The 26,853-nt window shown below is 49.8% G+C and overlaps 1 protein-coding gene across 1 annotated transcript; it reads left to right on the top strand.

Moving 5' to 3' along the window:
* Positions 1–142: 142 nt before the first annotated feature.
* Positions 143–26,853, top strand: Cacna1f (calcium voltage-gated channel subunit alpha1 F). Its single transcript, XM_028881336.2, has 48 exons — positions 143–204; positions 1,794–2,043; positions 2,583–2,688; positions 2,894–3,033; positions 3,274–3,416; positions 3,504–3,656; positions 4,252–4,448; positions 4,555–4,658; positions 5,215–5,405; positions 5,633–5,725; positions 5,840–5,933; positions 6,081–6,107; positions 6,256–6,416; positions 7,389–7,614; positions 8,450–8,657; positions 8,802–8,922; positions 9,034–9,115; positions 10,191–10,236; positions 10,970–11,021; positions 11,766–11,919; positions 12,077–12,206; positions 13,118–13,177; positions 13,324–13,430; positions 13,520–13,607; positions 14,005–14,112; positions 14,191–14,243; positions 15,747–15,893; positions 17,004–17,205; positions 17,298–17,456; positions 18,179–18,289; positions 18,530–18,613; positions 19,342–19,362; positions 19,704–19,832; positions 20,109–20,174; positions 20,427–20,518; positions 21,091–21,250; positions 21,483–21,610; positions 21,875–21,971; positions 22,157–22,259; positions 22,507–22,608; positions 22,730–22,860; positions 23,086–23,226; positions 23,488–23,660; positions 24,275–24,382; positions 24,490–24,617; positions 24,703–24,815; positions 26,118–26,315; positions 26,546–26,853. Exons 1-48 carry the CDS (start codon positions 180–182, stop codon positions 26,774–26,776), a joined length of 5,943 nt encoding a protein of 1,980 aa, XP_028737169.1. The 5' UTR covers positions 143–179; the 3' UTR covers positions 26,777–26,853.

Here is a 26,853-nt window from a genome sequence, read left to right as displayed (position 1 = left end):
GTAAACTCTTAACCAGTGCCGTTTCACTTGGCAGCCTCTGGCTTACAAATATCCCATTTGCTCTCTGTTCACCCTCCCAACTGACACTATTATTCCCCGCCCCCTGACCTTAATCCCTCTAAGGCTGGAGGAGGAGAGGGGGGACTGTGTGCAGATGGCCCTTACATCTCCAGAGGAGGATGTCGGAATCTGAAGGCAGGAAAGGTGAGAGCAGCCATCCACCCCTGAAGACCCCTGGAGTCGCCCTGGGCTCTGGTCCACCCTCACCCTCTCACCTACCCACTGCCCACCTGGATCCTACTCCTGGAGAGTCTCTGGTTCCCCAGAGTATCATCACCCTCTTCCTGCCCTAGCCACCCCTTAATAGAGCTTCTTTGCCACCTGATCTCAGATGCACCACAACCCAGCTCATATGCTATCCCCAATAGCCCCCCAACCTTATTCATAGCCTTAGTTCCCAAATGAAACCCTGGCTCAATCCTGACCCTAGCACTCTGTCCAACTCAAACTCCAAATCCCGCCTCACTCTAAATCTTAATCTAAACCCTCCTAACCAGAAGACAATCCCCTACATGAGACATTAGAATCCAAACCTCACAATGGCTACAGACTTTATCATGAACTTGAAGGTCATCTAACCTCTAGATGCCAGTACTGCTACTGAATGATTTTCCCTGGCTGTCCAGAAATAGCACAGACCCCTTTTCAAATTTCTATTCATTTATGTTTTATAAGTATATGTATGTGCCCGAGTTTACGTATGAATGTCATATATGTTCAGTGCCAGGAGAGGCGAGAAAAGGATGTCAGATCCCCTGGAACTGGAGTTACAGGAGACTATGAGCTGCTGTGTAGGTGCTGGGAACCAAACTCCCCTCATCTGGAAGAGCGGTGTGTGCTCTTAACCACAGAGCCACCTCTCCAGTTTGAACAGACCCTTTTCCAAATACAAAACGAATACAGAGAAAGAGCATACAGCTGATGTTGTTGATAGTCAGAATCCCTGGTTTGGCCCCTACAGCAAATTACTAACACCTTTCAATTTCCTCATTTTCAAAATAGAAATAATACTACCTCCTAGGCATTCTTATGACTAGTGAGCTCAATTACTCCTCACAACACCCTTATAACGCAGGCAGCCATTATTGTCTTCCCCATTATAGAGATAAGAAAATTGAGGCTCAAGAGTAATCCCATAATTTACTCAAGGCAATACACAACTTCTAAATAGTAGTCAGAATTTGAAATCAGCTTATTTCTTTCAAATCTGGGCATCTTAACCAGGCCAACCTACTACCCATCTCAGAAGCTGAAACAAAGCCACAGAATCTTGATACTGAGGGATGAAACCCCAATGAAAAATGCAAATTCTACTCAAAATTTATCCCTCACTTTGATCCCAATTCCAAGCTCAACTCATTCAAATACCCAGCTTCAACCCTAAATAAAATCTCAACCAAACTCCATTCTTGCCTATATCAAGTAAGGCTAAGCCCACTCTGACCCAAAATCCACCACTCAAATTTGACCTTTAGTTGAAGTGCACTGCATGGCGATCATCCAGCCAAGCCCTGCCTTGCTTGAAAACACTCTTACCTCCATTCCTCAACAAAACACACTCCACCCTAAACTTGATTCCAGTATTGATATTTAACCCTCAACCCTTAACCCAAGCATCCTCCATTTCTCCATAGCTTTCCATGTTCTTCCTTTAAACAGAGGGATAGGACTGGACAAGAAGTTGCCATAACTACTCTATGCCATCCCTTCCCTGACTCTGTTTCTCCACACAGACACCACTCCAGAGCCCAGTCCAGCCAATGGGACAGGCCCTGGTCCTGAATGGGGACTGTGTCCTGGGCCTCCAGCCGTGGGGGCTGATACCAGTGGGGCATCAGGCCTAGGGACCCCAAAACGAAGGACCCAGCATAACAAACACAAGACTGTGGCAGTGGCCAGTGCCCAGCGATCACCTCGAGCACTCTTCTGCCTCACCTTAACCAATCCCCTTCGGCGGTCCTGCATCAGCATTGTGGAGTGGAAGTATCCTAGGAGGCTCTGGGGTAAGGATTCCCAGGGTATGAAGAGTCAAGGATTAGGTCAGGCCTGGAATGGAGGAGGGCTGAGATGACCAGGGACCAAAGATCAAATATTGGGGGGAAAAAGATTCCTGGGGTGGGACTGGATAGCTCAGTGGTAGAGCATTTACTTAGTGTATTAGATGCCCTGAGTTCAATCCAAATCATTACAAATTGACAGAGAGAGAGAGAGAGAGAGAGAGAGAGAGAGAGAGAGACAGACAGAGACAGAGACAGAGAGACAGAGACAGAGATCAAGAACTAGAATAGAAAGGGAGTCCAGAGAGATGACAGTCACCAAGATCAAGCACTAAGCTAGCCATACCTGCATACACCTATAATCCTATAACTCAGGAAGCTGAGGTAGGAGAACTGAAAATTCAAAGACAGCCTGGGCTACATAGCATGATCCAGTCTAGAGTCAGCACTGGGTGGAGAGGGCACCAAGGGAATGTGGGGGTTTCCACGTCACTCTTCCTGGGTCCTTGACTGTGTTCACCTGAGACCTTTTGACATTCTCATCCTCCTGACCATCTTTGCCAATTGCGTGGCCCTGGGAGTATACATCCCCTTCCCTGAGGACGACTCCAACACTGCTAACCACAACTTGGTGAGGCCTACCCCATCCCCAGCCAGACTGCAGTCCCTTAGAGCCACAGCTTAAGCCACCCAGCCAGGCCCCACCCCTCCCGGACCTACCTTATTCCACTCGGTTCTGGCAAAAAATAACCTTAACCTGTGCCCACACCCACCGGGTCTGACCCTGCCCCAAATAAGTCCCGGTCTTCACGCCCCGCCCCCGGCTCCGCCCTCAGGAACAGGTAGAATACGTGTTCCTGGTGATTTTCACCGTGGAAACAGTGCTCAAGATCGTGGCCTATGGGCTGGTGCTCCATCCCAGCGCCTACATTCGCAATGGTTGGAATCTACTCGACTTCATCATCGTCGTGGTCGGGTGCGCGTTTGCAGGGGGAGGGGCACCCCACCCTAGTTTGCAGTCCACTGAATTCTGGGGCTCAGGGAAGCGACTGACTCAGACAGCCCTTATTCTGCAGCTAAAATCACGAATATTAACATATATAAAACCATTTGCGTTTCCAGTTACAGAGACTTGTGCTTTTCTGAACAGAAAGGAGGGAAGGGGCGGGAGCCAATGGTCTCACTCTCCCCTCCCCGTCCCATGCTCCCCAATCAGGCTGTTTAGCGTGCTTCTGGAGCAAGGACCCGGGCGGCCAGGCGATGCCCCTCATACTGGAGGAAAGCCGGGAGGTTTCGATGTGAAGGCACTGCGGGCATTTAGGGTGCTACGGCCACTGAGGCTGGTGTCTGGGGTCCCAAGTAAGTGTATACGCCCCCGACCCCCGAGTTGGAGGTGGGGCTCCCGGCCGAGGGCAAATGCGCTGAGCCCGCCCATCCCCGCCACAGGCCTGCACATAGTGCTCAATTCCATCATGAAGGCGCTTGTGCCGCTGCTGCACATTGCCCTGCTGGTGCTCTTCGTCATTATCATTTACGCCATCATCGGACTCGAGCTGTTCCTCGGACGCATGCACAAGACGTGCTACTTCCTGGGATCTGGTCAGCCACCCCCTTTTCACAGGACAGGACACGCCCCCTGCCCTCACTTCTGGGGCCCCCTCTTGCTTCCAGAAAGCCCACTCGGTTTTGCAAGACTCGGTCTCTAGGCTCAGGTTCTACCTCTGTATAGTCAATCCCCACCCCTGTATTCAAGACTCCGCCCTAAATACCAGAATACAACCCCCTCCCTCAATAATGGCTGTGCAGGTATCCCAAGACTCCACGCACAGGACCAGTCTGCCTAGCTGCATTTCAGACTTCAAACTCCACGACTCGCCTTTTTAGGCATTTATGGAGACCCCTTTTCTCTGTCCTCTTTTCGAGACCCTCATACTCACAAGATTCACTGTTATTTAAGATTTTATACAGGATTTACACTTCACAATTCCCGGATCCATATTGGAAGGACTCAGCTTCCCAGTGGTTCAGATTAATACCTCCAGGGGTTTGGCCCTGGCAGAGGAAACAAGAATTACTTTTGCCTTTAAAATATCTAGGGCACTAAAACAAACTTCCTATGAGGAGGAGGCTGCAGAGGGGCAAGGAACTAGTGTGTGACTTTCCTTCATAGCCCTGGGCTTCAATTTTTCTGCAGATGTAGAGGCAGAGGAGGACCCATCGCCTTGTGCATCTTCTGGCTCTGGGCGTTCATGCACACTGAACCAGACTGAGTGCCGCGGGCGCTGGCCAGGGCCCAACGGTGGCATCACGAACTTTGACAATTTTTTCTTTGCCATGCTAACTGTGTTCCAGTGTATTACTATGGAAGGCTGGACAGACGTCCTCTACTGGGTGAGGTGAACAAGCCCTCACACAGCGTGGGGGCTGCACCTGCCCTTCTTTCCCAGCTCGGGTTGTCCTGTCTGCATGCTATGAGGGAAATATGCTCTCTCTCCAGATGCAGGATGCCATGGGGTATGAGCTACCCTGGGTGTACTTTGTGAGCCTCGTCATCTTTGGCTCCTTCTTTGTCCTCAACCTTGTGCTTGGCGTCTTAAGTGGGTGAGAAGCCACTTAAGTCTCCCCTACAATCCCTCCAACCCTTTTGTGCTGCCAAATTCTTTTAAAAATCAGGAAAGACCTCTTGAGAAGGTGGTGATAGTATTTTCCCCTTTTTTATTAAGAAATTTTCTATTCACTTTACATACCAACCACAGACTCCCCTCTCTTCCTTCTTCCCACCCCCAGCCTTCCCCCCAACCCACCCCCCATCCCCATATTTTCCAAATCAAGGTCTCCCATGGGGAGTCAGCAGAGCCTGGCATACTCAGCTGAGGCAGGTCCAAGCCCCTCCCCCCTGCACCAAGGCTGTGCAAGGTGTCACACCCTAGGCACTGGGCTCCCAAAAGCCCACCCATGCACCAGGGATGGATCCCGATTCCCCTGTCTGGGGGCCCCCCCAACAGTCTAAGCCATAGGAACAGCCAATGCAAATGCTTGGAGGCTAAAATGCCCTTGGCATATCCAAAGAACAATTAGAAAGCTAATGTGGCTGGTGTGGTAAAGGCAAGGTGACTGGGGTGACTGCCCTATGGAGTCTTCCGCCCTCCTCCTCCAGGGAGTTCTCCAAGGAAAGAGAAAAGGCAAAAGCACGAGGTGACTTCCAGAAGCTTCGAGAGAAGCAGCAGATGGAAGAGGACCTTCGGGGCTACCTGGACTGGATCACACAGGCTGAGGAGTTAGACCTCCACGACCCTTCCATAGATGGCAACTTGGCTTCTCTTGCTGAAGAGGGACGGGCCGGCCATCGTAGGCAATTCACTTCTAAGCCAGCTTCATTCCCACCCCAGATGTGAATTTACCCTCCTGAGATTCAGACCAAGCCTGCAGCCACCCTAGGCTTTGCCCCAGATCTGGCTCAGGACACAGAATCTCAACCCAGACTCAGACACAGACTCCAACCAGCCCCTTCTCCCTTAGATTTGACCCTACTTCTGCCTCCAGGCCATCCTTCCCAGTTGGCTCTATCCCCACAGGACCACAGCTGTCAGAGCTGACCAATAGGAGGCGTGGACGACTACGTTGGTTCAGTCACTCTACTAGATCTACACACTCCACCAGCAGCCATGGTGAGAACCAACCCGGCAAGGGGCAGGGTAGAGCTGGGCTAGTAGACGGAGGAAAAAACCAAACGTGGGACCTAGGGTCTTGGGTCCTAACCTCTATCCTCACTTTGCCCACAGCCAGCCTCCCAGCCAGTGACACTGGCTCCATGACAGACACCCCAGGAGATGAGGATGAAGAAGAGGGGTCTCTGGCTAGCTGTACACGCTGCCTGTAAGGGATCCCAGCCCTTGAACCCTAAGTAGCCCAAACCTCCATCCTTACTTTAGCTTCAAATCTTGACCTCAGTCCTGACCTCTAGTCTGGATGCTGATTCCCTCAGCCCCTTATGACACCCCATCCCTTTCCAATCATTTCTAGAAACAAGATCATGAAAACGCAGGTCTGGTAAGTTGTGAAAGTTGTGCAGCCTTTTGACCCCATGACTTTGAGACCGGTCCACCTCCCAGGACCAGGTGACTTCTGGGCTCCCCGACCTGAACCCCTGGGCGGACCTAGGCCATCTCAGTGATGTGATGGGCTCTCCTCTGCCCAGCCGCCACTTCCGCAGAGCCAACAGGGGTCTCCGCGCACGCTGCCGCCGGGCTGTCAAGTCCAACGCCTGCTATTGGGCCGTACTGCTGCTCGTCTTCCTCAACACGTTGACCATCGCTTCGGAACACCATGGGCAGCCTGTGTGGCTCACCCAGACCCAGGGTGTGCCTCCACTTGTCAGCTCTCTTCTTCATCCCTTGCTTCCTCCACCCCCGAAGTTCAAGTGCAGGCTCTCTAGGGAGTCTTAGACCCCAGATACTATCTTCCAATCCGTATGAGTGCAGAAACCTTAACCTGCCCTATCCCACCCTGCAAACCACACTTATGTGGTACTTACTATGTGCATCAGTCTCTAGTATTTCACATGTCCAAACTCAAACTGTATTCTGCTAGAACCTTAGTACCTAAGTACTAAAGCCAGCCAAAGGTCCTGATCACCACAGCACTGATGTTAAGCAACTAACCCCAGGACTCAGCTCCCGAGGGGCAGAGCAGGAATCCTAATCCAGGCTCTTAACATCGTGCCATCTGGACAAGTTAACCCCTCTGTGCCTCAGTTTCCCCATGCACAAAATGGAGATAATGCTAGCTATCCGTGGCCTGGAGTGGTTAGGAGGATTAAATGAGATCAGCTTAGAATATTGTTTGGCCCACATCATGTCAACTGTTGCTATCATTCCTTGCAATAGAAACCCCAATTTTACCACTAATCCTGCTCCTAACCCCACCCCAAACCAGTTCAGTCCTAAAGAAACCCTAGGTTTGGAGTTGGGGGTATGGCTCATTGGTAGAGAACCTGTGTGAGCCCCTGGGTTCCATCCCCAAAACTAAAAACATAAGACATAAGCATAAAAAATAATTTGAAAATAATAAATCCTAGATATTAACTGTACCATTGAATTTGGAGTTGTCTTGGACTCACATAGGCTGACTCTGGTCCCCATCTCAATTCTACCTCTACCCCAGCTCCAAACCTCACTTGCTCTGACCTACAAATTCACCTCAGTCCCTAACCCCAATTAAAGCCTAGCCCACACCTGGCTGGCTCCCTGCTACCCCAAGATCATGCTAAGGTTCCTGGCTTCCTGCATGTTGCCATGGCCAGCTCAGTCACCCTTCCTGCTCTCCCTACAGAGTACGCCAACAAAGTGCTGCTCTGTCTCTTCACGGTGGAGATGCTGCTCAAACTCTATGGTCTGGGTCCCTCTGTCTATGTTGCCTCCTTTTTCAACCGCTTTGACTGCTTCGTGGTCTGTGGGGGCATCCTAGAAACCACTCTGGTGGAAGTGGGGGCCATGCAGCCCCTCGGGATCTCAGTGCTCCGATGTGTGCGCCTCCTCAGGATCTTCAAGGTCACCAGGTGTGTATACATGGGGCCCAAAATGCAGACCTAATTCCACACCCCAGCTCTGGAGATAATTCCATCAGCCTCATCATTCATTTAGCAAACATCCATTGAGCACCTACTGCCGTGTGCTGACCTTCTAGGCCCCAGGGAAAGACCAGAAAGCAAAGCAAACACAAGTTCCTGTCCTCATGGAGAGGAGAGTCACCTAGGGATAGTGCCTTTTCCATCTCCATCCCATTTTCCGACATGACTTTACCCCCAAGTCCACCTCCATGCTCATCTCCAGTCCCAGCCACACTACCCTCTCTAATAAGCCCAGCTACATGTCATCCACAGGTCCACTATCTAACCCCAAGCCCAGTCCAACCTCCCACCTCAGCGCTAACTCCCAGCCCCAGCCCCATCACTGACCACCAACCACAACGCCTCTCTCAATTGTCTGATGCATGCCTACTCCTGGCCAGCAACCTTTCTCCAACTGCAACCCCAGTTATTGCTCTCCCCATACCAACCTTCAATCATAACCTTCTCCCAACTCCTCCAACCCCAAATCACCACAACCCCATGCCCAATTCATCCCAGTCCCAACATGCAACCCAATTCTATCTATAACTCCTCCCTAGTTTCACCTCCCACCACACCCTGAATGCCAACTCTAACTCCAAGCTTAGGGCTCCCCTCCTTTCTTACTCTTATCACACTTTGATTCCAAAAATCACCTCCACCCTCAGCACCACAACCTATTTTAACCCCATGTGTCCCAGTGTATCCCAAGTTGGAGGCCTGCCTGGCTCAGGAGTCTACAGGGAACAAAACGTCAACCCTGCTCCTTCTACCTCTGCCGCAGGCACTGGGCATCTCTGAGCAATCTGGTGGCATCCCTGCTCAATTCCATGAAGTCCATCGCATCCTTGCTGCTTCTCCTCTTTCTCTTTATCATCATCTTCTCCCTGCTTGGCATGCAGCTGTTTGGGGGCAAGTTCAACTTCGACCAAACCCAAACCAAGAGAAGCACCTTTGACACCTTCCCCCAAGCCCTCCTCACTGTCTTTCAGGTATGGCCTGGAGACCCTGAGGGGTGTGTGTGTGGGGTGTGTGTGTGTGTGTGTGTGTGTGTGTGTGTGTGTGTGTGTGGTGTGTTAGTAGGACCTGGAGTTATAGGGGGTCCCAAGAACTTTTTGATGACTTCCTACCCTCAGATCCTGACAGGTGAGGATTGGAACGTGGTCATGTATGACGGTATCATGGCCTACGGCGGCCCCTTCTTCCCAGGGATGCTGGTGTGTGTTTATTTCATCATCCTCTTCATCTGCGGCAACTGTATCCTCGGAGCTTTGGGAGACAGGACAGAGCAGGGTGAGGGGTGGAGGGGAGTGCTGGGCAGTCCACAGGCAGGCACTCCTCCATCTTTGCAGCCTGAGCTCACTCCAGACATCCTGTTGAACGTGTTCCTTGCCATTGCTGTGGATAACCTAGCCAGCGGGGATGCAGGCACTGCCAAAGACAAGGGCAGGTGAGCTCCATCTCCAAGACATGCTTTCCCTACGATCGCTGACTTGGCTCTCACACACGCACATCCTACAAGTCTTCGTTTGTGATGGCAATTCCCAGCTCCAGATATAGGCCTCATTCACTCATCTCTTCAACATGAATTTATTGAGCACACACTCAATAATTTTGTGCTGGGCCCTGCTGCAAATGCTAGGGAGACTGCATGGGTTCAGGCAGACAGAGTCATTGCTGTTCGTAATTGAAGAAGACAAGCAAACTACAAGAAAATAGATACAAACTTTTAAGGTTATGTTAGTAAGCCAGGTGCTGTGGCACATGCCTTTAATTCCAGCTCTCAGGAGGCAGAGGCAGGTTTGTTTATCTGTGAGTTAGAGACCCTCCTGGTCTACATAGTGGGTTCCAGTCCAGTTATGGACTATCTCAAAAAAAAAGAATATGTTAATAATAAGTAGTGAAGGAACAGAAAACAGAACAAAGCAATAGTGAAAAATGAAACCAAATTATATATCTAGCTATATAGTAAGCTAGAAAGCCATAGCTATATTCCCTGCACTTGGAAGGCTGACGCAGGAGGATAAGGAGTTCAAGGCCAGCCTGGGCGCCACAGTGAGACTGTAGCAGACAAGGTTCAATGAATTTGCTCCTTTGAAGTTGTGGTGTTATCAGCACATTGACAACAGAACACCATGGCTTGGGACCTAGCTGAGAGGAAGAAAATTGACCTGTTTAAAGTTCTGGTTTCTACCCCGGCGCCATAAACAAGCAAACAAAACCCATCAGTGAGGTAGGAATGCAGCAGAAAGGGAGTGACAGAAAACATGGGTAGATGTTGGGAGGAACAAAAGAACCAGACTCTGATTCTGGGTCAAGATGAGATTCTGGCTTTTGTTCTTGCTGGAGAGAGGCATGAGAGTGGTGGGATTTCATGGGCTCTTTCTGGGTGCTGTGAGGATAGACTATAGGCTTTGGGAACAGAAACAGGAAGCCCCAAGAAAGGTCTGTCCTGACAGCGCTGGCCACCCAGCTTTAGCCATCTGTTCCCACCGACAGCAATCACCCCTTATTTCCTTGAACAGAGAGAAGAGAAGTGAAGGAAACCCCCCACCAGAGAACAGAGTGTTGGTGAGTTCGAAGCCTGGGTATGCTGATGCACGCCTTTGATCCTAGCACTTGGAAAGCAGAAGCAGGGGAGTGTCTATGAGTTTTAAATTAGCCTGGTCTACATAGTGAGTTCCAGGCAGCTAGGGCTATATAGTAAGACCCTGTCTTTAAAAAAAAAAAAAAAAAAAAAAAAAGGTGGGGGAGCTGGAGTTAGGAGTGCTTGCTGCTCTTCTAAAGGGACTGAGTTTGGTTTCCAGACCCATGTCAGGCAGATCACAACTACCTGTTATTCCGGTCCAAGAGTTCCAAGGCATTGGAACTCTTGCATTCACATGCACATACCTACACACGGATACACATAATTTAAAAAAAATAAAAATAAAAATCTTAAAACTGGGCAGTGGTGGTGCAAGCCTTTAATCCCAGCACTCAGGAGGCAGAGGCAGGTGGATCTCTGTGAGTTTGAGGCCAGCCTGGGCTACCAAGTGAGTTCTGGGACAGCCAGGGCTGTTATACAGAGAAACCCTGTCGCCAAAAACAAAAGCCTAAATAAATAAATGAATAAATGTTAAAGGAAAGAAGCCCGGGAGTTGTCTGTACCTCCTCCTACCACCCACACCTACCGATGTGGACACGGTTTAACTCCATCCTCTGCCAATCCATTTCCACATTATCCTGTCTCTTCCATGCCTCCTTTGTGTCCATTTTCTGGTATCTTTAGCATAATCAATAACTCCAATTTTCCTATCTCCAGGAGCCTGGTGGAGAGAACAAGGAAGCAGAGGGTGCAAAGAGTGAAGGAGCAGGCAAGTAGGCAGGTCAGATGGAAGAGGCATGGAGTCTTGGGAAAGAACCCAGGCAGAGAACTCCCGACCCCTGACAAGGTCCTCTCTGGCCAGCAGACTCTTCCAAGGTCATCCTGAAGGCAGTAGGCAGAGTGGCACATGCCTGTAGTCCCAAAACTTGGGAAGGGTGGCAAATTCAAGAACACCTTGTGCTAAACAGTGAGTTCCAGGTCAGCCTGGACTATATTAGAGGCACTGGACACTATCTCCAAAATGAAATAAACACACAAATAAGAACTGGGGATATAGCTCAGTGGTAGAGTGCCTACATAGCATGTACCAGGCCCTAAGTACAGTCTTAAGGACTGCAAAAACGATTATTCTGAGAGGAATGAATAGGCTTGATCCCTAGACAGCAACATTTGGGACACCAAGGTTAAACAAGACAAATGGACATTTTATTTTACTGTGGACCTTCTCAGAGCCTTTGTATTAAATTGTGTGTGTGTGTGTGTGTGTGTATGTGTGTGTGTGTGTGTGTGTGTGCACGCATGGCACTCACTAAACACACTCACCAGGTTCTCACTGTGTCCCAGGAATTGTTCTAAAAGCTAGGCATCTGTTAAACAAAACAGACTTAAGATCCTTTCCCTGAGGAGCGGAGATTCTGGGCAGGAAATGAGAAGAATTTGTCCTGTACCAAGCACAGTTCCAGGAGCTTTCCATTGACTTCTCAACCAGTTTCGCTTCTTGCTCTTTTTCCAGCACCAGGCGTAGAGGAAGAGGAAGAAGAAGAGGAGGAGGAGGACGAGGAAGGCGGTGCAGGGCATGTGGAACTCTTGCAGGAAGTTGTACCCAAGGAGAAGGTGGTACCCATTCCTGAAGGCAGTGCCTTCTTCTGCCTCAGCCAAACCAATCCGTGAGTGCTAGAAGGGGCAGTGGGGCAGGGTAACAGGGCTGGCCAGCTGGAGAGCCCTAGAACTACCCAGGAGGCACCAGGTACAGATGTTTCCCTGGAGGTCTCCCAATAAACACTGATCCTGGTTTCTGATCACTGCCTTTTTCCCACTCCCCAGACTTCGGAAGGCCTGCCACACCCTCATACATCATCATATCTTCACCAGTCTCATCCTGGTGTTCATCATCCTCAGCAGCGTGTCCTTGGCCGCTGAGGACCCCATCCGAGCCCACTCCTTCCGCAACCATGTGAGCCCATGCTGAGGGCTAGGACGAACTCACAGGGGCATTCTCCTGGGCACAAGTTCGAGCCAGTGAGGAGAAGACCCCTCACTGGGCTGGGGAAGAGGATCAGTAATGGTGGAGACTACAGTGCCAGCAGCCATTTCCATACTGCAGGAAGTGCGGGCAGGGGATCAGGATTAGACTGGGGATGAGAGGAACCTGTGCTCAGAGAGGTTAAACAGGCCAAGGGCACTCATGCAGCTGGGTAGAGACAAAGGAGTCTGAATCTGAGCCCTCATCTCAGATGGCCAAGCCTTTGGCATGTGTACAAAGGTCTTTCCTAATGCTGAGGGGAGGGAAGGAGGGAGAGCAAGGTTTACACTGAGTGGTGCGCACACAAGCTACCGTGGTGCTACCTGCCTGGATTTCTAGCACTTAGGAGACTGAAGCTGGAGGATTACTGCAACTCAGAGGTCAGCCTGGGCTGCAGAGTGAGGCTTTGTCTCAGAGAGAGAGAGAGAGAGAGAGAGAGAGAGAGAGAGAGAGAGAGAGAGAGAGAGAATAAATAGATACAAAGATAGATACCTAGATAGATATAGATACATACATAGATAGATACATAGATGATAGATAAATTGATAGATGATAGATAAATACATAGATGCATGGATAGATACATAGATAGATATGTAGATAGATAGATATGTAGATAGATGATAGATAGATAAATAGATAGATAGATAGATGATAGATATGTAGATGGATGATAGATAGATAAGTGATAGATGATAGATAGATATGTAGATAGATAGGTAGATGATAGATATGCAGATAGATAGATGATAGATAGATAAGGAAGTAAAAAGAGACACACACACATACCTATCTATCTCCTTTAGTAATGACAGTGTTCCTCGTCTTTCTCATTTCCTCAGATTCTGGGATACTTTGATTATGCCTTCACCTCCATTTTCACTGTGGAGATTCTACTAAAGGTGATAACTGAACCCCCAACCATACCCTCAGTTGCCCCCAATACATTCCCGGGCACCCCTACCACCTCTCTCTCTGGTCTCTCTCCCATCCTACCCACCAGCTAGCCTCATATCTGAGGTCTAATCTAATGTCATCTGATCCCCAGATGACGGTGTTTGGAGCCTTCCTGCACCGAGGCTCTTTCTGCCGTAGCTGGTTCAATATGCTGGATCTGCTTGTGGTCAGTGTGTCCCTCATCTCCTTCGGCATCCAGTGAGTAACTCCTGCCCCTGCCCACCCCACTCCTCCCAGAACCAGGAGCAAGCCCTAAGTAAGGCCTGAAACTCTCCACCCCACCCCAGCTCCAGTGCCATCTCAGTCGTGAAGATTCTCCGAGTCCTCCGAGTCCTCCGGCCCCTCAGAGCCATCAACAGGGCCAAGGGACTCAAGGTAAGCCCAGTTTACCCAAGCCCACAGAACCCAGGGCCTGGGTCAAGATCACAGTTCCAACTGACCGTTGGCAACCTGAATCCAACATGTGACCACAGATTCTTGACTACTGGCCATGTGGTCTGACCCATGTTCCTTACAAGTGACTATACCAGTGGCCACAATTTTCTGACTCATGTCCTTGACATGTGACTGACTACATGTCCTTACCTAGAAAACACTTATTCTTTATTAATACCCATACATGCTAGCCCACAATACTGCCTTTGACCATGTATGTGTTCCTGACTTGTAACCACATACCCCTGGCCCAAGTCCTTAAGCTGTATCCATCACCGAAGTCCTCACTACATGCTATGGCCTGCGATGCCCATTAGTCATGTGTGTGTGTCTGCAGCACGTGGTGCAGTGTGTGTTCGTGGCCATCCGGACCATTGGAAACATCATGATCGTCACCACCCTCCTGCAGTTCATGTTCGCCTGCATTGGTGTGCAGCTCTTCAAGGTGGGGGAGACCCAGGGAGAGGCCCAGGTCAAGGTGGGGGTGAAAGGTGAACCTGTTTGACCAATGTCCTCCATACAGGGAAAATTCTACAGTTGCACTGATGAGGCCAAACACACCCTGAAAGAATGCAAGTAAGTGTTTGAGGCTCGCCCTCTGTGGAATCCAGAACCCCTTCCCAATCACATAGAGAAACACAGGCCTCTCTCTCTAAGGTCCCGGAAGCCACTTAGAGTCTTTTGCCAAGAACTCTAGACATCTCCGGTTTCCTCAAAATCCCTAAGACCCTCAGAAGAACTCTCCCAATAATTGTAGAGGCCTTCATATCAGAGCAAGCACTCTAAGTCGCCCCATAACCTTTCTCCACATTCTTCAGCATTACCTACATTCCACCCCAGAAGCCCTAGCAATTCCTGCCCCCCCCCCAGAATCCCAGCTTCCCTCTAGAGATGTTTGGAGAGGGCGGTGGCTTCTAGCAAAAACCATGAGGCCAGGAATCCCTGGCTCGAACCCACTTCACAAGGCTTGGAGGCATTTAGTCACTTTGCTGGGTCCCAGGTAGCTCAACTGAAAATGGGGATAAAAAGAGGGCCTGTTCAGCCTGGTCTACAGAGTGAGTTCCAGGACAGCCAGGACTGTTATACAGAGAAACCCTGTCTCCAAAAACAGAGAAAAGGGAGGTGCCTGTTTCACAGGGCTTAGGAGAGGCAGCGAGTCAGGGCATGGAATATGTAGACACAGTAAAGTACCTACAGGGCAGGCCGCCACAGTACCTGGGAGAGTCAGCGCTAAGAAACTTTGGCCACCTGGAGAACTACTCTCCCCTGGTGGCAAAAAATGCTAATGGCTGTGGTGACGATGCTATCCCAACTGGGTTCCAGAAATTAGGCTTGGTTTTTTTCTTAAGTTCTCGTATTTATTCATATGGGGAACCCGCCTGCCACTGCAGGTGTGGAGACCAGAGACCAGCTTGAGGGAGTCGCTTCTCTCCTCCCACCCTGTGGATTCTGAGGCACAAACTCAGAACATCAGGTTGGCAGCAAGGACCTTTAGCCACCAAGCCATTTTGCCGGCCCTTGTTGGGTTTCTGTTGTTGTTGTTGTTTTGAGGGGGGTGGTTGTTTGTTTGAGCCTCAGTCTCGGTATGTCTCAAGCCAGCCTTAAACTCACAAGTTGCTTGTCTTCTGTCACCTGAGTCGCTGGGATTATAAGCATGTGCCACTATGCCTGGCTTTGTTTGTTTGTTTGTTTGTTTTGTTTGTTTGTTTGTTGTGAGGCATGGTCTTAGTGTGTAGCCCTGGAAGACCTGGAAATCATGTAGGCCAGGCTGGCCTCAAACGCTAAAAATCTTCCTGCCTCTGCCATGATTAACTGTCGGTTATTGACTTAATCCTAGTGAGAAAGGGGAAATGAATTCTGTTAGAATCCTCATTTTTTGAGATAGATGGTGAAAACAAAAAGTCCACAGACAGAGACTGAACGTTTACAATAATCCAGGCAGGAAATTAAAGGGCAGGGTGTGAACTCAAGCTGTCTAGGTACACCACTGTGCCCTGCTACATCCATAATAAAGACCCTAGGCCCTTCCCACAGCTCCTCCCTCCTCCTCCTTCACTAGCCTGTCTACAACTTTCACAGGGGCTCCTTCCTCATCTACCCTGACGGAGATGTGTCACGGCCCTTGGTCCGAGAGCGGCTCTGGGTCAACAGTGACTTCAACTTTGACAACGTCCTTTCAGCCATGATGGCCCTCTTCACTGTCTCTACCTTTGAAGGCTGGCCCGCGTGAGGGGCAGGGCCTTGGGGATTGCAGGGGACTGGGCAGATGATTGCAGATAATTGCCTGGGATCAACTGGGAGTGGATGGGAGTGTAGCTTAAGGACACTCGGAAAGTCTCTTAAGCCATGATAGGGTTTTCCTTCTTTCCTTTTTCCTCTTTTCAAGGCTTGAGAATGGAACCCGGGGTCTGTAGATGCTAGGCAAATGGTATAACATTAAGCTACATCCCTATACCCCCCCCCTATTTTCTTGAGTCAGGGTCTTACCATGCACCCACTTTGACCTCAAACTGGTGGTCCTCCTTCCTCATCCTCTTGAGTGCTGGGATTCAGGTTGGTGCCCCCACTTCCAGTTGGGTGTAGCTTTCTAGAGACTGGTGAATGTGTTGGAAGACTGGGTGGAAATTTCCCAGAACCTCACTGTGGATTCATTGGGACTTTGAAGAAAGGTCTCTAGAAATTGGGAAAAGGTCTCTGAGGGAATAGGTGAATCTAGAAAAAAGTGGGTGAGTGTTATAGGGTGATATAGAATGTAGAGGGATTCAAAGGGGGGTTCACTGAGGAGATAGGATTCAGAAGTTTACAGAAAGCTACAAAAGCCTTTGGGTATACTAGATAGAAATTTCTGGGGGAGAATTGAGCAGATTATTCAAGGCTGTAGGATGGGGTTCCAGGATCTTAGAAGCTTGTGGGGGAGGTGCTCCAGGGACCATTGTAAAGGGATAAGGTGTCTGTAGATACATAGGGGATTTTGAAAGGTCTGGATAGGATTCTTTTGAGGGCTGCATGGGAATCTCTGAAACTTTGAGGTGCCTGGGATAAAATATTTGGGATCCTGGCCTACACAGTTGAGTTCCAGGACAGCCAAGGTTACATAGTGAGGCCCTGTCTCAAAAAAAGAAAAACAAAAAACAAAGACTTAGGACCCTTTAAAAGGCCTGTGGGAGGTTCTTTGTGGATGTATAGAAGTCCCAAGTGATTGGGTTGTAAATTTAGGGAGGTTGGTATGCCAGGAGATTTGGGAGGTGACTATGATAAGTAGCCTGGGAAGAAGTCTGAGGGGACTGGGGTTCCCCTGCACATGCCCTCATCTCTACCTCCCACCGTCTCCCACAGGCTGCTATACAAAGCTATAGATGCACACGCAGAAGATGAGGGCCCTATCTACAATTACCACGTGGAGATCTCCGTATTCTTCATTGTCTACATCATCATCATTGCCTTCTTCATGATGAACATCTTCGTGGGCTTTGTTATCATCACCTTCCGTGCCCAGGGAGAGCAGGAATACCAAAACTGTGAGCTGGACAAGAACCAGGTGACTTCTCATTCCCGACCAATGACCACCAACCTGTCTCTCCTTGCCTTGTGAACCTCCTCTGCTCACTCATGCCCTATACCCTTATGCAGCGCCAGTGTGTAGAATATGCCCTCAAAGCCCAGCCACTCCGCCGATACATCCCCAAGAATCCACATCAGTACCGAGTGTGGGCCACTGTGAACTCTGCTGCCTTTGAGTACCTCATGTTTCTGCTCATCCTGCTCAACACGGTTGCCCTAGCCATGCAGGTCTGTCTGAGCCCCCACCGCCATCTTGATCGTGGTCAGACATTTGTTCTTTTCACACCGTCCCTTGAGAGCTATTAGGAATACATTAGGCAGCAAGTAACAACCCCACGCCCCACCCCCACGTAACTGACAGAGTCTTAAGTTATCATGACACTTGTAACTTTTCTTCAAATCTAAGGCCAAAAATGGAATTCTGCTTTTAAAGATGCAGGAATGTGAAAACAACGGTCCGTGACTGTTGCAAACTGTCACAGATTATAAACTGTGCTCCAGACTCAGATTCTAAGAGGAAAGCGGTTGTGCATCCTAGAGTCAGTGTAGTTTGTTTAGTTACCTCAAGTGTTGAGGAACACGTTGTTGATGAGTGATCCAGGCTCTATCCATCTTCCTGCCACGCCATTCTGCTGTAAGTTGGTTGTTGTTTCAGGGTCACAAAACAACTATTCCAGACATCAGTTCCATGCTCAAGGCAGGGGAAAAAAAGAGAAAAAGTTGAACCAAGCAGTAACTCTTGCATATTTTAATGAAATAAAATTTTTTTCACAGAAGCTGCCAACCATGGCAGTCTGGGAATCGAGAACCAGGCTTTGCAATGTCCATAATGAGAGACAATGCAAACAGTGTTTCCATGTCCCCAGACTCCTCAGCTCAAGCCAGGGACTATGTGTTTGTGTGTAGGGTGTCTCTGCCTTAGGCTCTGTTCCCATCTGATCTCCCCACAGCACTATGAGCAGACTGCTCCCTTTAACTATGCCATGGACATCCTCAACATGGTCTTCACTGGCCTCTTCACCATTGAGATGGTGCTCAAAATCATTGCCTTCAAACCCAAGGTACACCCTAGACCCACTCCCTGTGAATAAACTCCCAGGGGAGGAAGCACATTCCACAGCCCTGGGAGGAGGGGTCGTAATCAAGTATTCATAAGACTAAGGAATGAGAGGGACCCAGGTACAGACCATTTGAGGCCCAAGCCAGGCCCTGTCTCCTCAATACCACCTATCCTTTACTGGTCCCCTACCCTGGTCTGCCGGCTAAGAGAACATAGTACACTGCTTTCCTCCTGTCTACAGCATTATTTTGCCGATGCCTGGAATACGTTCGATGCTCTTATTGTAGTGGGCAGCGTAGTGGACATTGCCGTCACAGAAGTCAATGTGAGAACTGGGCTTTGTGCTAACCCTTCTACCTTCTCCCTAGAGCCTTCCTTCACTTGGGTAGGCAGCTTCTACTCACATTCTCCCTGGTTCTAGAGACTGAGCACTCCTCATTCTAGATCTGCCTTTTTTGAATCCTTGCTAGGCTCTGGCAAAGTACTCCTCCCTCTCACCAACCCCTTATTCCATTTGCAGCCTACCCAGTGGCTCTGCTGCCTCCTAAAATGCCTCCCTTGTTATTTCTGTTATCTCTTCCATTGTCTCTACCCCACTCCGATGGCTCTATCATCTCCATTGACTCCCGCTTTGGCTGCATCATCTGACTACTTCATTGGCTCCATTTTCTCCACCAATTCCATCATCTCTACTGGCTCTTCCCTGGCTCTGTAACCACAACTGATTGCATCATTGGCTCCATCATTTCATCCAATGGGTACTACCTGATGATAACCCTGACTGACAATGCTTCTCCAATGATCACCCATTGGTTCTCATTTCCATGAAACTTTGGCTCCATCGTTTCCTTCAATGTCTTTGCTCCACCATCTCCTTGACCTGATCCTTTTACTAACACCCCATTAAAACTTTGTCTACAACCATCATGATCTACTACCGCATACCCTTCCCCACCATTCGCTGAGTATGCACCATCATTTCCCCCTATCCGTTTGGGCATATGATCACATCATCTCCTTTATCACCTCTGTTTTGGTCACATGTCCCACCAGAATGGAGGCCATCTTGGCGAGGTAGCGTCTCACCCCTAACAGGAATAATTTTTTCAACCATCCCTCCCAGCCCAAGAGACCTTAGACATGCTCCCTGACAGCTGGGCAGTGGTGGTGCATGCCTTTAATCCCAGCACCCAGGAGGCAGAGGAAGGCAGATCTCTGAGTTCAAGGCCAGTCTGGTCCAGGGCAGGGCTATACAGAGAAACTCTGTCTCGAAAAGTAAACAACAAAAAATGCTCTGTGACCACTCTTGGGCCTGGGTTCTGAGAGATTTGGGAACTGAGAGGGCCAAGGCATGAGGAGAAGAAGTTGCTAGACCTGATGCAAACTGTGCACCCCCACTGCATCCCTAACTCCAGAGTTCAGAGGACAGCTCCCGAATATCTATCACATTCTTTCGCCTCTTCCGAGTCATGAGGCTGGTCAAGCTTCTCAGTAAGGGTGAGGGGATCCGCACACTTCTCTGGACGTTCATCAAGTCTTTCCAGGTAATTCCCCACTCCGAACTACAGTTCCCAGTCTGCCATATCATTTCCAACTTTCTTTCTCTGAGCTCTCAATCTTTAACAGGCCTCTAGTTCACTGACTTTATTTACCCTATTCTATTTAATATTGTGTCGACATTTGGGAGGCACATGTAATCCAGGAAACTTTGAGGGTAGACTACATCCCCAGCAGGCCCAGGCTGGGGGAGAGGAGTGCATTCTGGGATTTATAGTTCCATGACTGCACCTGAAATGTCTGTCCCCTTCCCATTCTCCCAGGCCTTGCCCTATGTGGCTCTTCTCATAGCAATGATATTCTTCATCTATGCAGTCATTGGCATGCAGGTAAGTGGAGAGCAGAGAGAACACCCCTCTGGAACCCTTCTGTCAGAGAGACTTGGTAGGAATAACCCAAAGGTGAGGCTGGAGGAGCAGAAAGACAGACAGACTGGATGACCCTGGGTAAGCCTGCATGTGTGAAATGAGCTCATTAGGAAGAGATTTCAAGATTAGGAAGATCCCTTCGGCAACAGGAAATGTGAAGTAAATGGGAACGCGTGGGTTCCCTCCTGGCACGCAGCCTTTGTATGTCTACAGATGTTTGGCAAGGTGGCTCTTCAGGATGGCACACAGATAAATCGAAACAACAATTTCCAGACCTTTCCACAGGCTGTGCTGCTTCTGTTCAGGTAATATACTCCCATTTCCCTGCTACCTTGCTCCCCAGAATACCTAGGGTCCCCACATACCCTCTCTGGGCCCCAACATGCCTGAACTGTGGAAATATCAGGGCAGCCTGAGTTCCACGTAAGCTGAGGCCATTTCTGACTGTGATCTGAGGAGTCTTCCAAAATATTCGAGTCTCAGCCATTCCTTTTCTGGCTGTAAGATGTGCCTCCCTTGAGTCCACAGTGCCCTCATCTGTAAGAGGCCTTCTATAACTGCCATTGTCGTGGTCATGTTAGTTGTTAGTGTTGCCATGGAAGCTGGTGAGACCGTACAGCAAGCAAAGGCCTTTGCCGTCAAGCCTGGCGACCTGAGTTCTGATTCCCAGAATCCACATGGGGAAACGAAAGAAAAGACTCCCACAGATTGTCTACACACACACACACACACACACACACACACACACACACACTAAATGTAAAGTATAGCTCCAGTGAGAAGTAGGTCATCCCCTCACTCCTCTGGACCCCCACAACTGTACTTGACATAACTTTAGAGCCTCTCCAGAATGCCACCCCTCTGTGACCCTCCCCAGGTGTGCCACTGGTGAGGCATGGCAAGAGATAATGCTTGCTAGCCTTCCTGGAAATCGATGCGACCCTGAGTCTGACTTTGGCCCAGGCGAGGAATTTACCTGTGGTAGCAATTTTGCCATTGCCTATTTTATCAGCTTCTTCATGCTCTGTGCCTTCCTGGTAAGGAAACATTTCTCCACTACCACCATCATTGCCATGGGGGCTGGCCCTGAGTGGTTCAGAGACGTCCAAATGAATTAGGCAGCCCAGATCTTGAGAGGGCTGCCCCAACAATAAGATCAACCAAGGAACGTGTGACCCAATGGCCATATAAGATCATCCCAGCTCCTACCCACCCCCCAAAACCCAGCTCTGTTCCTTTACTTAACTCTGCTTGCTCGTTGGCCCACAGATTATAAATCTCTTTGTGGCTGTGATCATGGATAACTTTGATTATCTAACCAGAGATTGGTCTATCCTGGGCCCCCACCACCTTGATGAATTCAAGAGGATCTGGTCTGAATATGACCCTGGAGCCAAGTATACCCTCTAACTTCTTATCCCAAATCCTAGAGATAATGTGCTGTCCTCCATGGCCCCTAGTTCTAGACCTTCAGACCCACACATTCCATTACCCAACGATAAAAAGGTTTCTACTGCCTTAGCCTCTGTCTTCTCCATCTGTGCTCTTCCCTGGAAAGCCTTGAGGTGTTGGTTTGGGAGGTAATGATTCACTTGGGGCAGGGCTTATGAAAAGTCTAAAGAAGCACTGTTGATCCAGTGGCATCTCCCCGACTGCCCCAGGGGCCGCATCAAGCACCTGGACGTCGTTGCCCTGCTGAGACGCATCCAGCCCCCACTGGGATTCGGAAAATTGTGCCCACACCGAGTGGCCTGCAAGGTCTGTGCACTTGCCCATCTACTTACCTGCTGACCTCCAAGAAGGCTCTATACTCTATGGGACCGGGCAGGGACTTCCTTTGGTAGGGATGGGTGTATGACTGCATCCACAAAGGTTTCTACCCTGGGAATTCGGAGTATATCTAGCATTTTTCCAAAATGAGTTCTATGTCTCTGCTGTTACAGAGACTTGTGGCAATGAATGTGCCCCTCAACTCAGATGGAACAGTGACATTCAACGCTACACTCTTTGCCCTGGTTCGGACATCCCTGAAGATCAAGACAGAAGGTGTGGGGGCGAGGCGGAGCAGGAGTGAAAGGGTCCCTGGGGAGCGTTCAGGGAGCAAATGCAAAGAATGACAGATATGCATCTCCAAACTCTGGACCTCAAAATGGGTGGCTTTGGCTTCTCCGGGCCTGCTTCCACACCTTATCTGATCCAGCAGGGATGTGAAGCTTCAAATCAAAGCCCCACCCCCCAGCAATGAGGAGCAGCTTCTCCTATTTCCCCTACCCCACACTCTCCTGCGTTGCAGGGAACCTGGATCAAGCCAACCAGGAGCTTCGGATGGTCATCAAAAAAATCTGGAAGCGGATAAAGCAGAAACTGTTGGATGAGGTCATCCCCCCTCCAGATGGTGAGCTGCCCACCCCCAATTCCTTAATTGTCTGCTCGGATCATTGCTGGTGGGTAGGAACTAGGAGGCAGTAGCAGTATAGAGGACCCCTGCCTGACTTTGCCCTCTTTTCTTGTCCCAGAGGAGGAAGTCACCGTGGGCAAATTCTATGCCACATTTCTGATCCAAGATTATTTCCGAAAATTCCGGAGAAGGAAAGAAAAAGGACTACTAGGAACAGAAGCCCCAACAAGCACATCCTCTGTCCTTCAGGTCTTAAGGACAGGGCCTGGTGTGGTCATGTGTGTAGAGGCTGACCTCCCTCTTGATCTCCTGAAACCCATGTCACAGAGGAAGAAAGTGAGACCTAGGCCTCACAGAGGGTCAAGGGAGCCTCAGAGTCCTGGCACACACACGTCCACATGGGAAGCAAGCTCATAGAGGGGCACTCTGGACCATGAGCTACCAATTTCCTTATTTTTCCATCCATCCCCACAGGTTGGTCTAAGAAGCCTACAGGACTTGGGTCCTGAGATCCGACAGGCCCTCACCTATGACACTGAGGAAGAAGAAGAGGAAGAGGCAGTGGGTCAGGAGGGGGAGGAGGAGGAAGCTGAGAACAACCCAGAAACATACAAAGTGAGGACAAGTTTCTACTCCCCTCCAAACTCTTGCCTGGAAAATGCTCCCTCAGACCCCTAAGTCAATTCAATACTGTCTCTGGGGAGAAGCCTCCTCTACAGTGGAAAACTGTTGAATACCTATCACCGGCTGTTGGAAAACAAGACCCAGATTCAGCCCCCAGGGAGTGATGGTCCCCATGGACCAGTGAGGGAAGCACTGATGAAGTAACCTAGCCATTGCATTAACAAAACACTCAGCCAAGTAATTTCTCCTCAGGACTCCATAGACTCCCAGCCCCAAGCTCAGTGGAACTCCAAGACTGCAGTGTCTCTACCTGTGAGGGAGAAACTCCCAGATTCTCTCTCACCCGGGCCTAGTGATGATGATGACAGACTGGCTCCCAACCCCAAGCAGCCCAGTGCGCTCCAGGCTGGATCCCAAGCGCACAGGTATGGTCAAGCATCTGGGGAAGGTTGTGAGAATGAAGAAAGACTAGCCACTGTATTGGATGAGCTGGAAGAAGGGCTAGAGGCCTTCAAGAAGAAATTTGGGAAGGATAGATGTGTTTCAAGGGCTCAAGTGAGAGTCAGATGTGGTGGGCCACAGCACCTGGGAGGTGGAGGCATGGGGATACAGAGTTCAAGGCCATCCTTGGCTATATAGTGAGTGTGAGACCCTGTTTTTAAAAATGACAAAGATAAATCAAGGGCTCAAATGGGAATAGAGGATAACAAGAGAAAAATGGAAAAGAGAATAGCAAGAAAATATGAGAAATGCAGTGCAAAAGGTTAATGCAAATCAAGTGTGGTGGCACGTGCCTTTAATCCCAGCACTCAGTAGGCAGAAGGAAACAGCTCTCTGTGAGTTCAAGGCCAGCCTGGTCTACATAGTGAGTTCCAGGCCAGCCAGGACTACATGGTAAGACCCTGTCTAAAAGTAATTGTATATCCTGGTGTTTGTATAGAGAATGGAACATGCATGGGATGAGAGGATCAGGGAGCCTTGGATCATATCTTGGGGGTTGGGACATGGTCTAACTAATATGCATCACCCACTCCCCCAGGAGGAGCTCTGGAGTTTTCATGTTCACTATCCCAGAAGAAGGAAGTACTCAGCTCAAGGGAATTCACGGGCAGGACAATCAGAATGAGGAGCAGGAAGTCCCTGACTGGTACACTGGCCACACCTCAGGGGCCGTGGAGAGGAGGGCAGGAGTGTTGATAACCCCAACTCTGAATCTCAGACCTCAGTTCACCGCTAGCTCTGCCTTCTCCACAGGACTCCCCACCTGGATGAGCTGGCAGGGACTCCCTCCAACCCAGGCCTTTTGCCACCCCACTGGCCCCAGAGACACGTAAATGGGCACCAGGGACCACGCCGACGTTTGCTGCCTCCGACACCTGCAGGTAAGCCGACGAATGGGCCCGATGGAACCCTAAGGGCTAGCAGAACAGAACAAGAGAGGAATTGCCATTGTCCTTTGCCTGCCAGGTCGGAAACCCTCCTTCACCATTCAGTGTCTGCAACGCCAGGGCAGTTGTGAAGATTTACCCATCCCAGGCACCTACCATCGTGGACGGACCTCCGGACCAGGCAGGGCTCAGGTGAGGAAAAGGGACACTGTGGCCTTCAGAGATGTAGCATCTGGGGCTGAACTCTACAAACGTACTCCATCTTAAGGCCTTCCAAAGAATGGGGCATTTAAAGGACTTAGGAAATGGGTTTGCTGTCACCGTTTTACAGGTGAGGAAACTGAGGCTCAGAGAAGTTTATCCTCCTGTGATCACATAGTTAGTAAGCAGCACAAGCGACGTTTTAAAAAAACTTAGTATTTATTTGTTTATTCATTAACTCTTGTATGTGTATGTATGTCTTTGTGTGTGTGTGTGTGTGCGCGCGCGCGCACACGCATTCGTGCGTGCACAGAGTCCAGAAGAAGGTGTCAGTGTCCTCCTCTATCTGTCTCCACTTATTACTTTAAAGCGGTTTCTTTCCCTGAACCTAGGACTCACATTTTCGTGGCTAGGCTGGAAGCCAGCAATCTCCAGTGATCCTCCTGTCTCTGCTCCCCTTAGAGTTAGGGTTAGCCTCGACACACACACACACACACACACACACACACACAGGGTTTCTCCGTGTAGTTTTGGTGCCTTTCCTGGAACTCACTTGGTAGCCCAGGCTGACCTCGAATTCACAGAGATCCTCCTGCCTCTGCCTCCCAAGTGCTGGAATTAAAGGCATGAGCCACCACCGCCCGGCATCACAACTGACATTTAAATCCAGGTTTTTGAGTCAGATATGATGGATGGCACATGCCTGTAACCCTATCACTTGGAAGGTAGGCACAGGAAGATCAGGAGTTCAAAGTTATTCTCAGCTACATATAGAGTTGAGGCTAGCCTGGGCCACATGAGACTCTGTTTCAAAAGAACCAAAACAAGCAGGTGAGGTGGTTCATGCCTATAATCCCAGCTCCTGTGAGGCTGGTACAGGAGGATGACTGCAAATTTGAGGCCAACCTGGGCTACATAGTAAATTACAGGCCTTGATAATAGAGTAAAGCCCTGTCTCAAATAAATGAATGAATGAATGGATGGATGGATGGATGGATGGATGGATGGATGGATGGATGGATGGATGAATAACACGTAATGCACACAAACAAAGACTTTCTGTACTCTGACATAAACTCAAGTCTGGAGCTGGTGGCACATTTGCCTAGCATGTTTATGACTCTGGGTTTGATCCCCACAAATAAAGAAGTCATTTATTTCTCCTCTGATTTATATCCATGCAGCATGACTCCAGTTATGTATATTAGAGAAGAGGGACAGAACTCACAAGAGTGAATCATAGCCCCTCACACTCATCAATCTTTGCCCCCTCGGGGGTTTATTCTGACCCAGGGTTCCTGGGCAGCCCCTCCTCAGAAGGGTCGACTGCTGTATGCCCCCCTGTTGTTGGTGGAGGAAGGCACAGTGGGCGAAGGATACCTCAACAAACTCAGCGGGCCACTGCGTACCTTCGCCTGCCTGCAAGTGCCTGGAGCTCATTCAGATCCCAGTCGCCGCAAGAGGGGCAGTGCCGACAGTTTGGTGGAGGCTGTGAGTCCTGATGGGTGGAGGGGGGTGGTGGGGTTAGTGCTGGAGTAGAAGGGGCAGAGGTGGGAGCAGGGAACGGGCACCAAGGAGTGGCCAGACGCTCTGTTGAGCTTGTATACTGTACTTGACTCTGCCCCCCTGCATTCTGCCATTAGCACATCATTTTTTCGCAGTGACTACTCTGCACATTGTGCTGTTGATCACCATTATTCCCACTTGAACCCCCTCCCCAGGTGCTCATCTCTGAAGGCCTGGGTCTCTTTGCCCAAGACCCACGATTTGTGGCCCTGGCCAAGCAGGAGATTGCGGATGCATGCCACCTGACCCTGGATGAGATGGACAGTGCTGCCAGTGACCTGCTAGCACAGAGAACCACCTCCCTTTATAGTGACGAGGAGTCTATTCTCTCCCGCTTTGATGAAGAAGATCTGAGAGATGAGATGGCCTGCGTCCATGCCCTTTAATTTCGTACCCCCCATCCACTGCTCAATAAACCCCCGGCCCTTCCTTCGCCCAGAAGGAGGCAAGCATTGACCACACA

This window comes from Peromyscus leucopus, chromosome X (assembly GCF_004664715.2).
Source record: "Peromyscus leucopus breed LL Stock chromosome X, UCI_PerLeu_2.1, whole genome shotgun sequence".
NCBI classification, from domain to species: domain Eukaryota; kingdom Metazoa; phylum Chordata; class Mammalia; order Rodentia; family Cricetidae; genus Peromyscus; species Peromyscus leucopus.
Note: the sequence above shows the minus strand (reverse complement) of the source record. Positions and strands in the feature narration are given on the sequence as shown.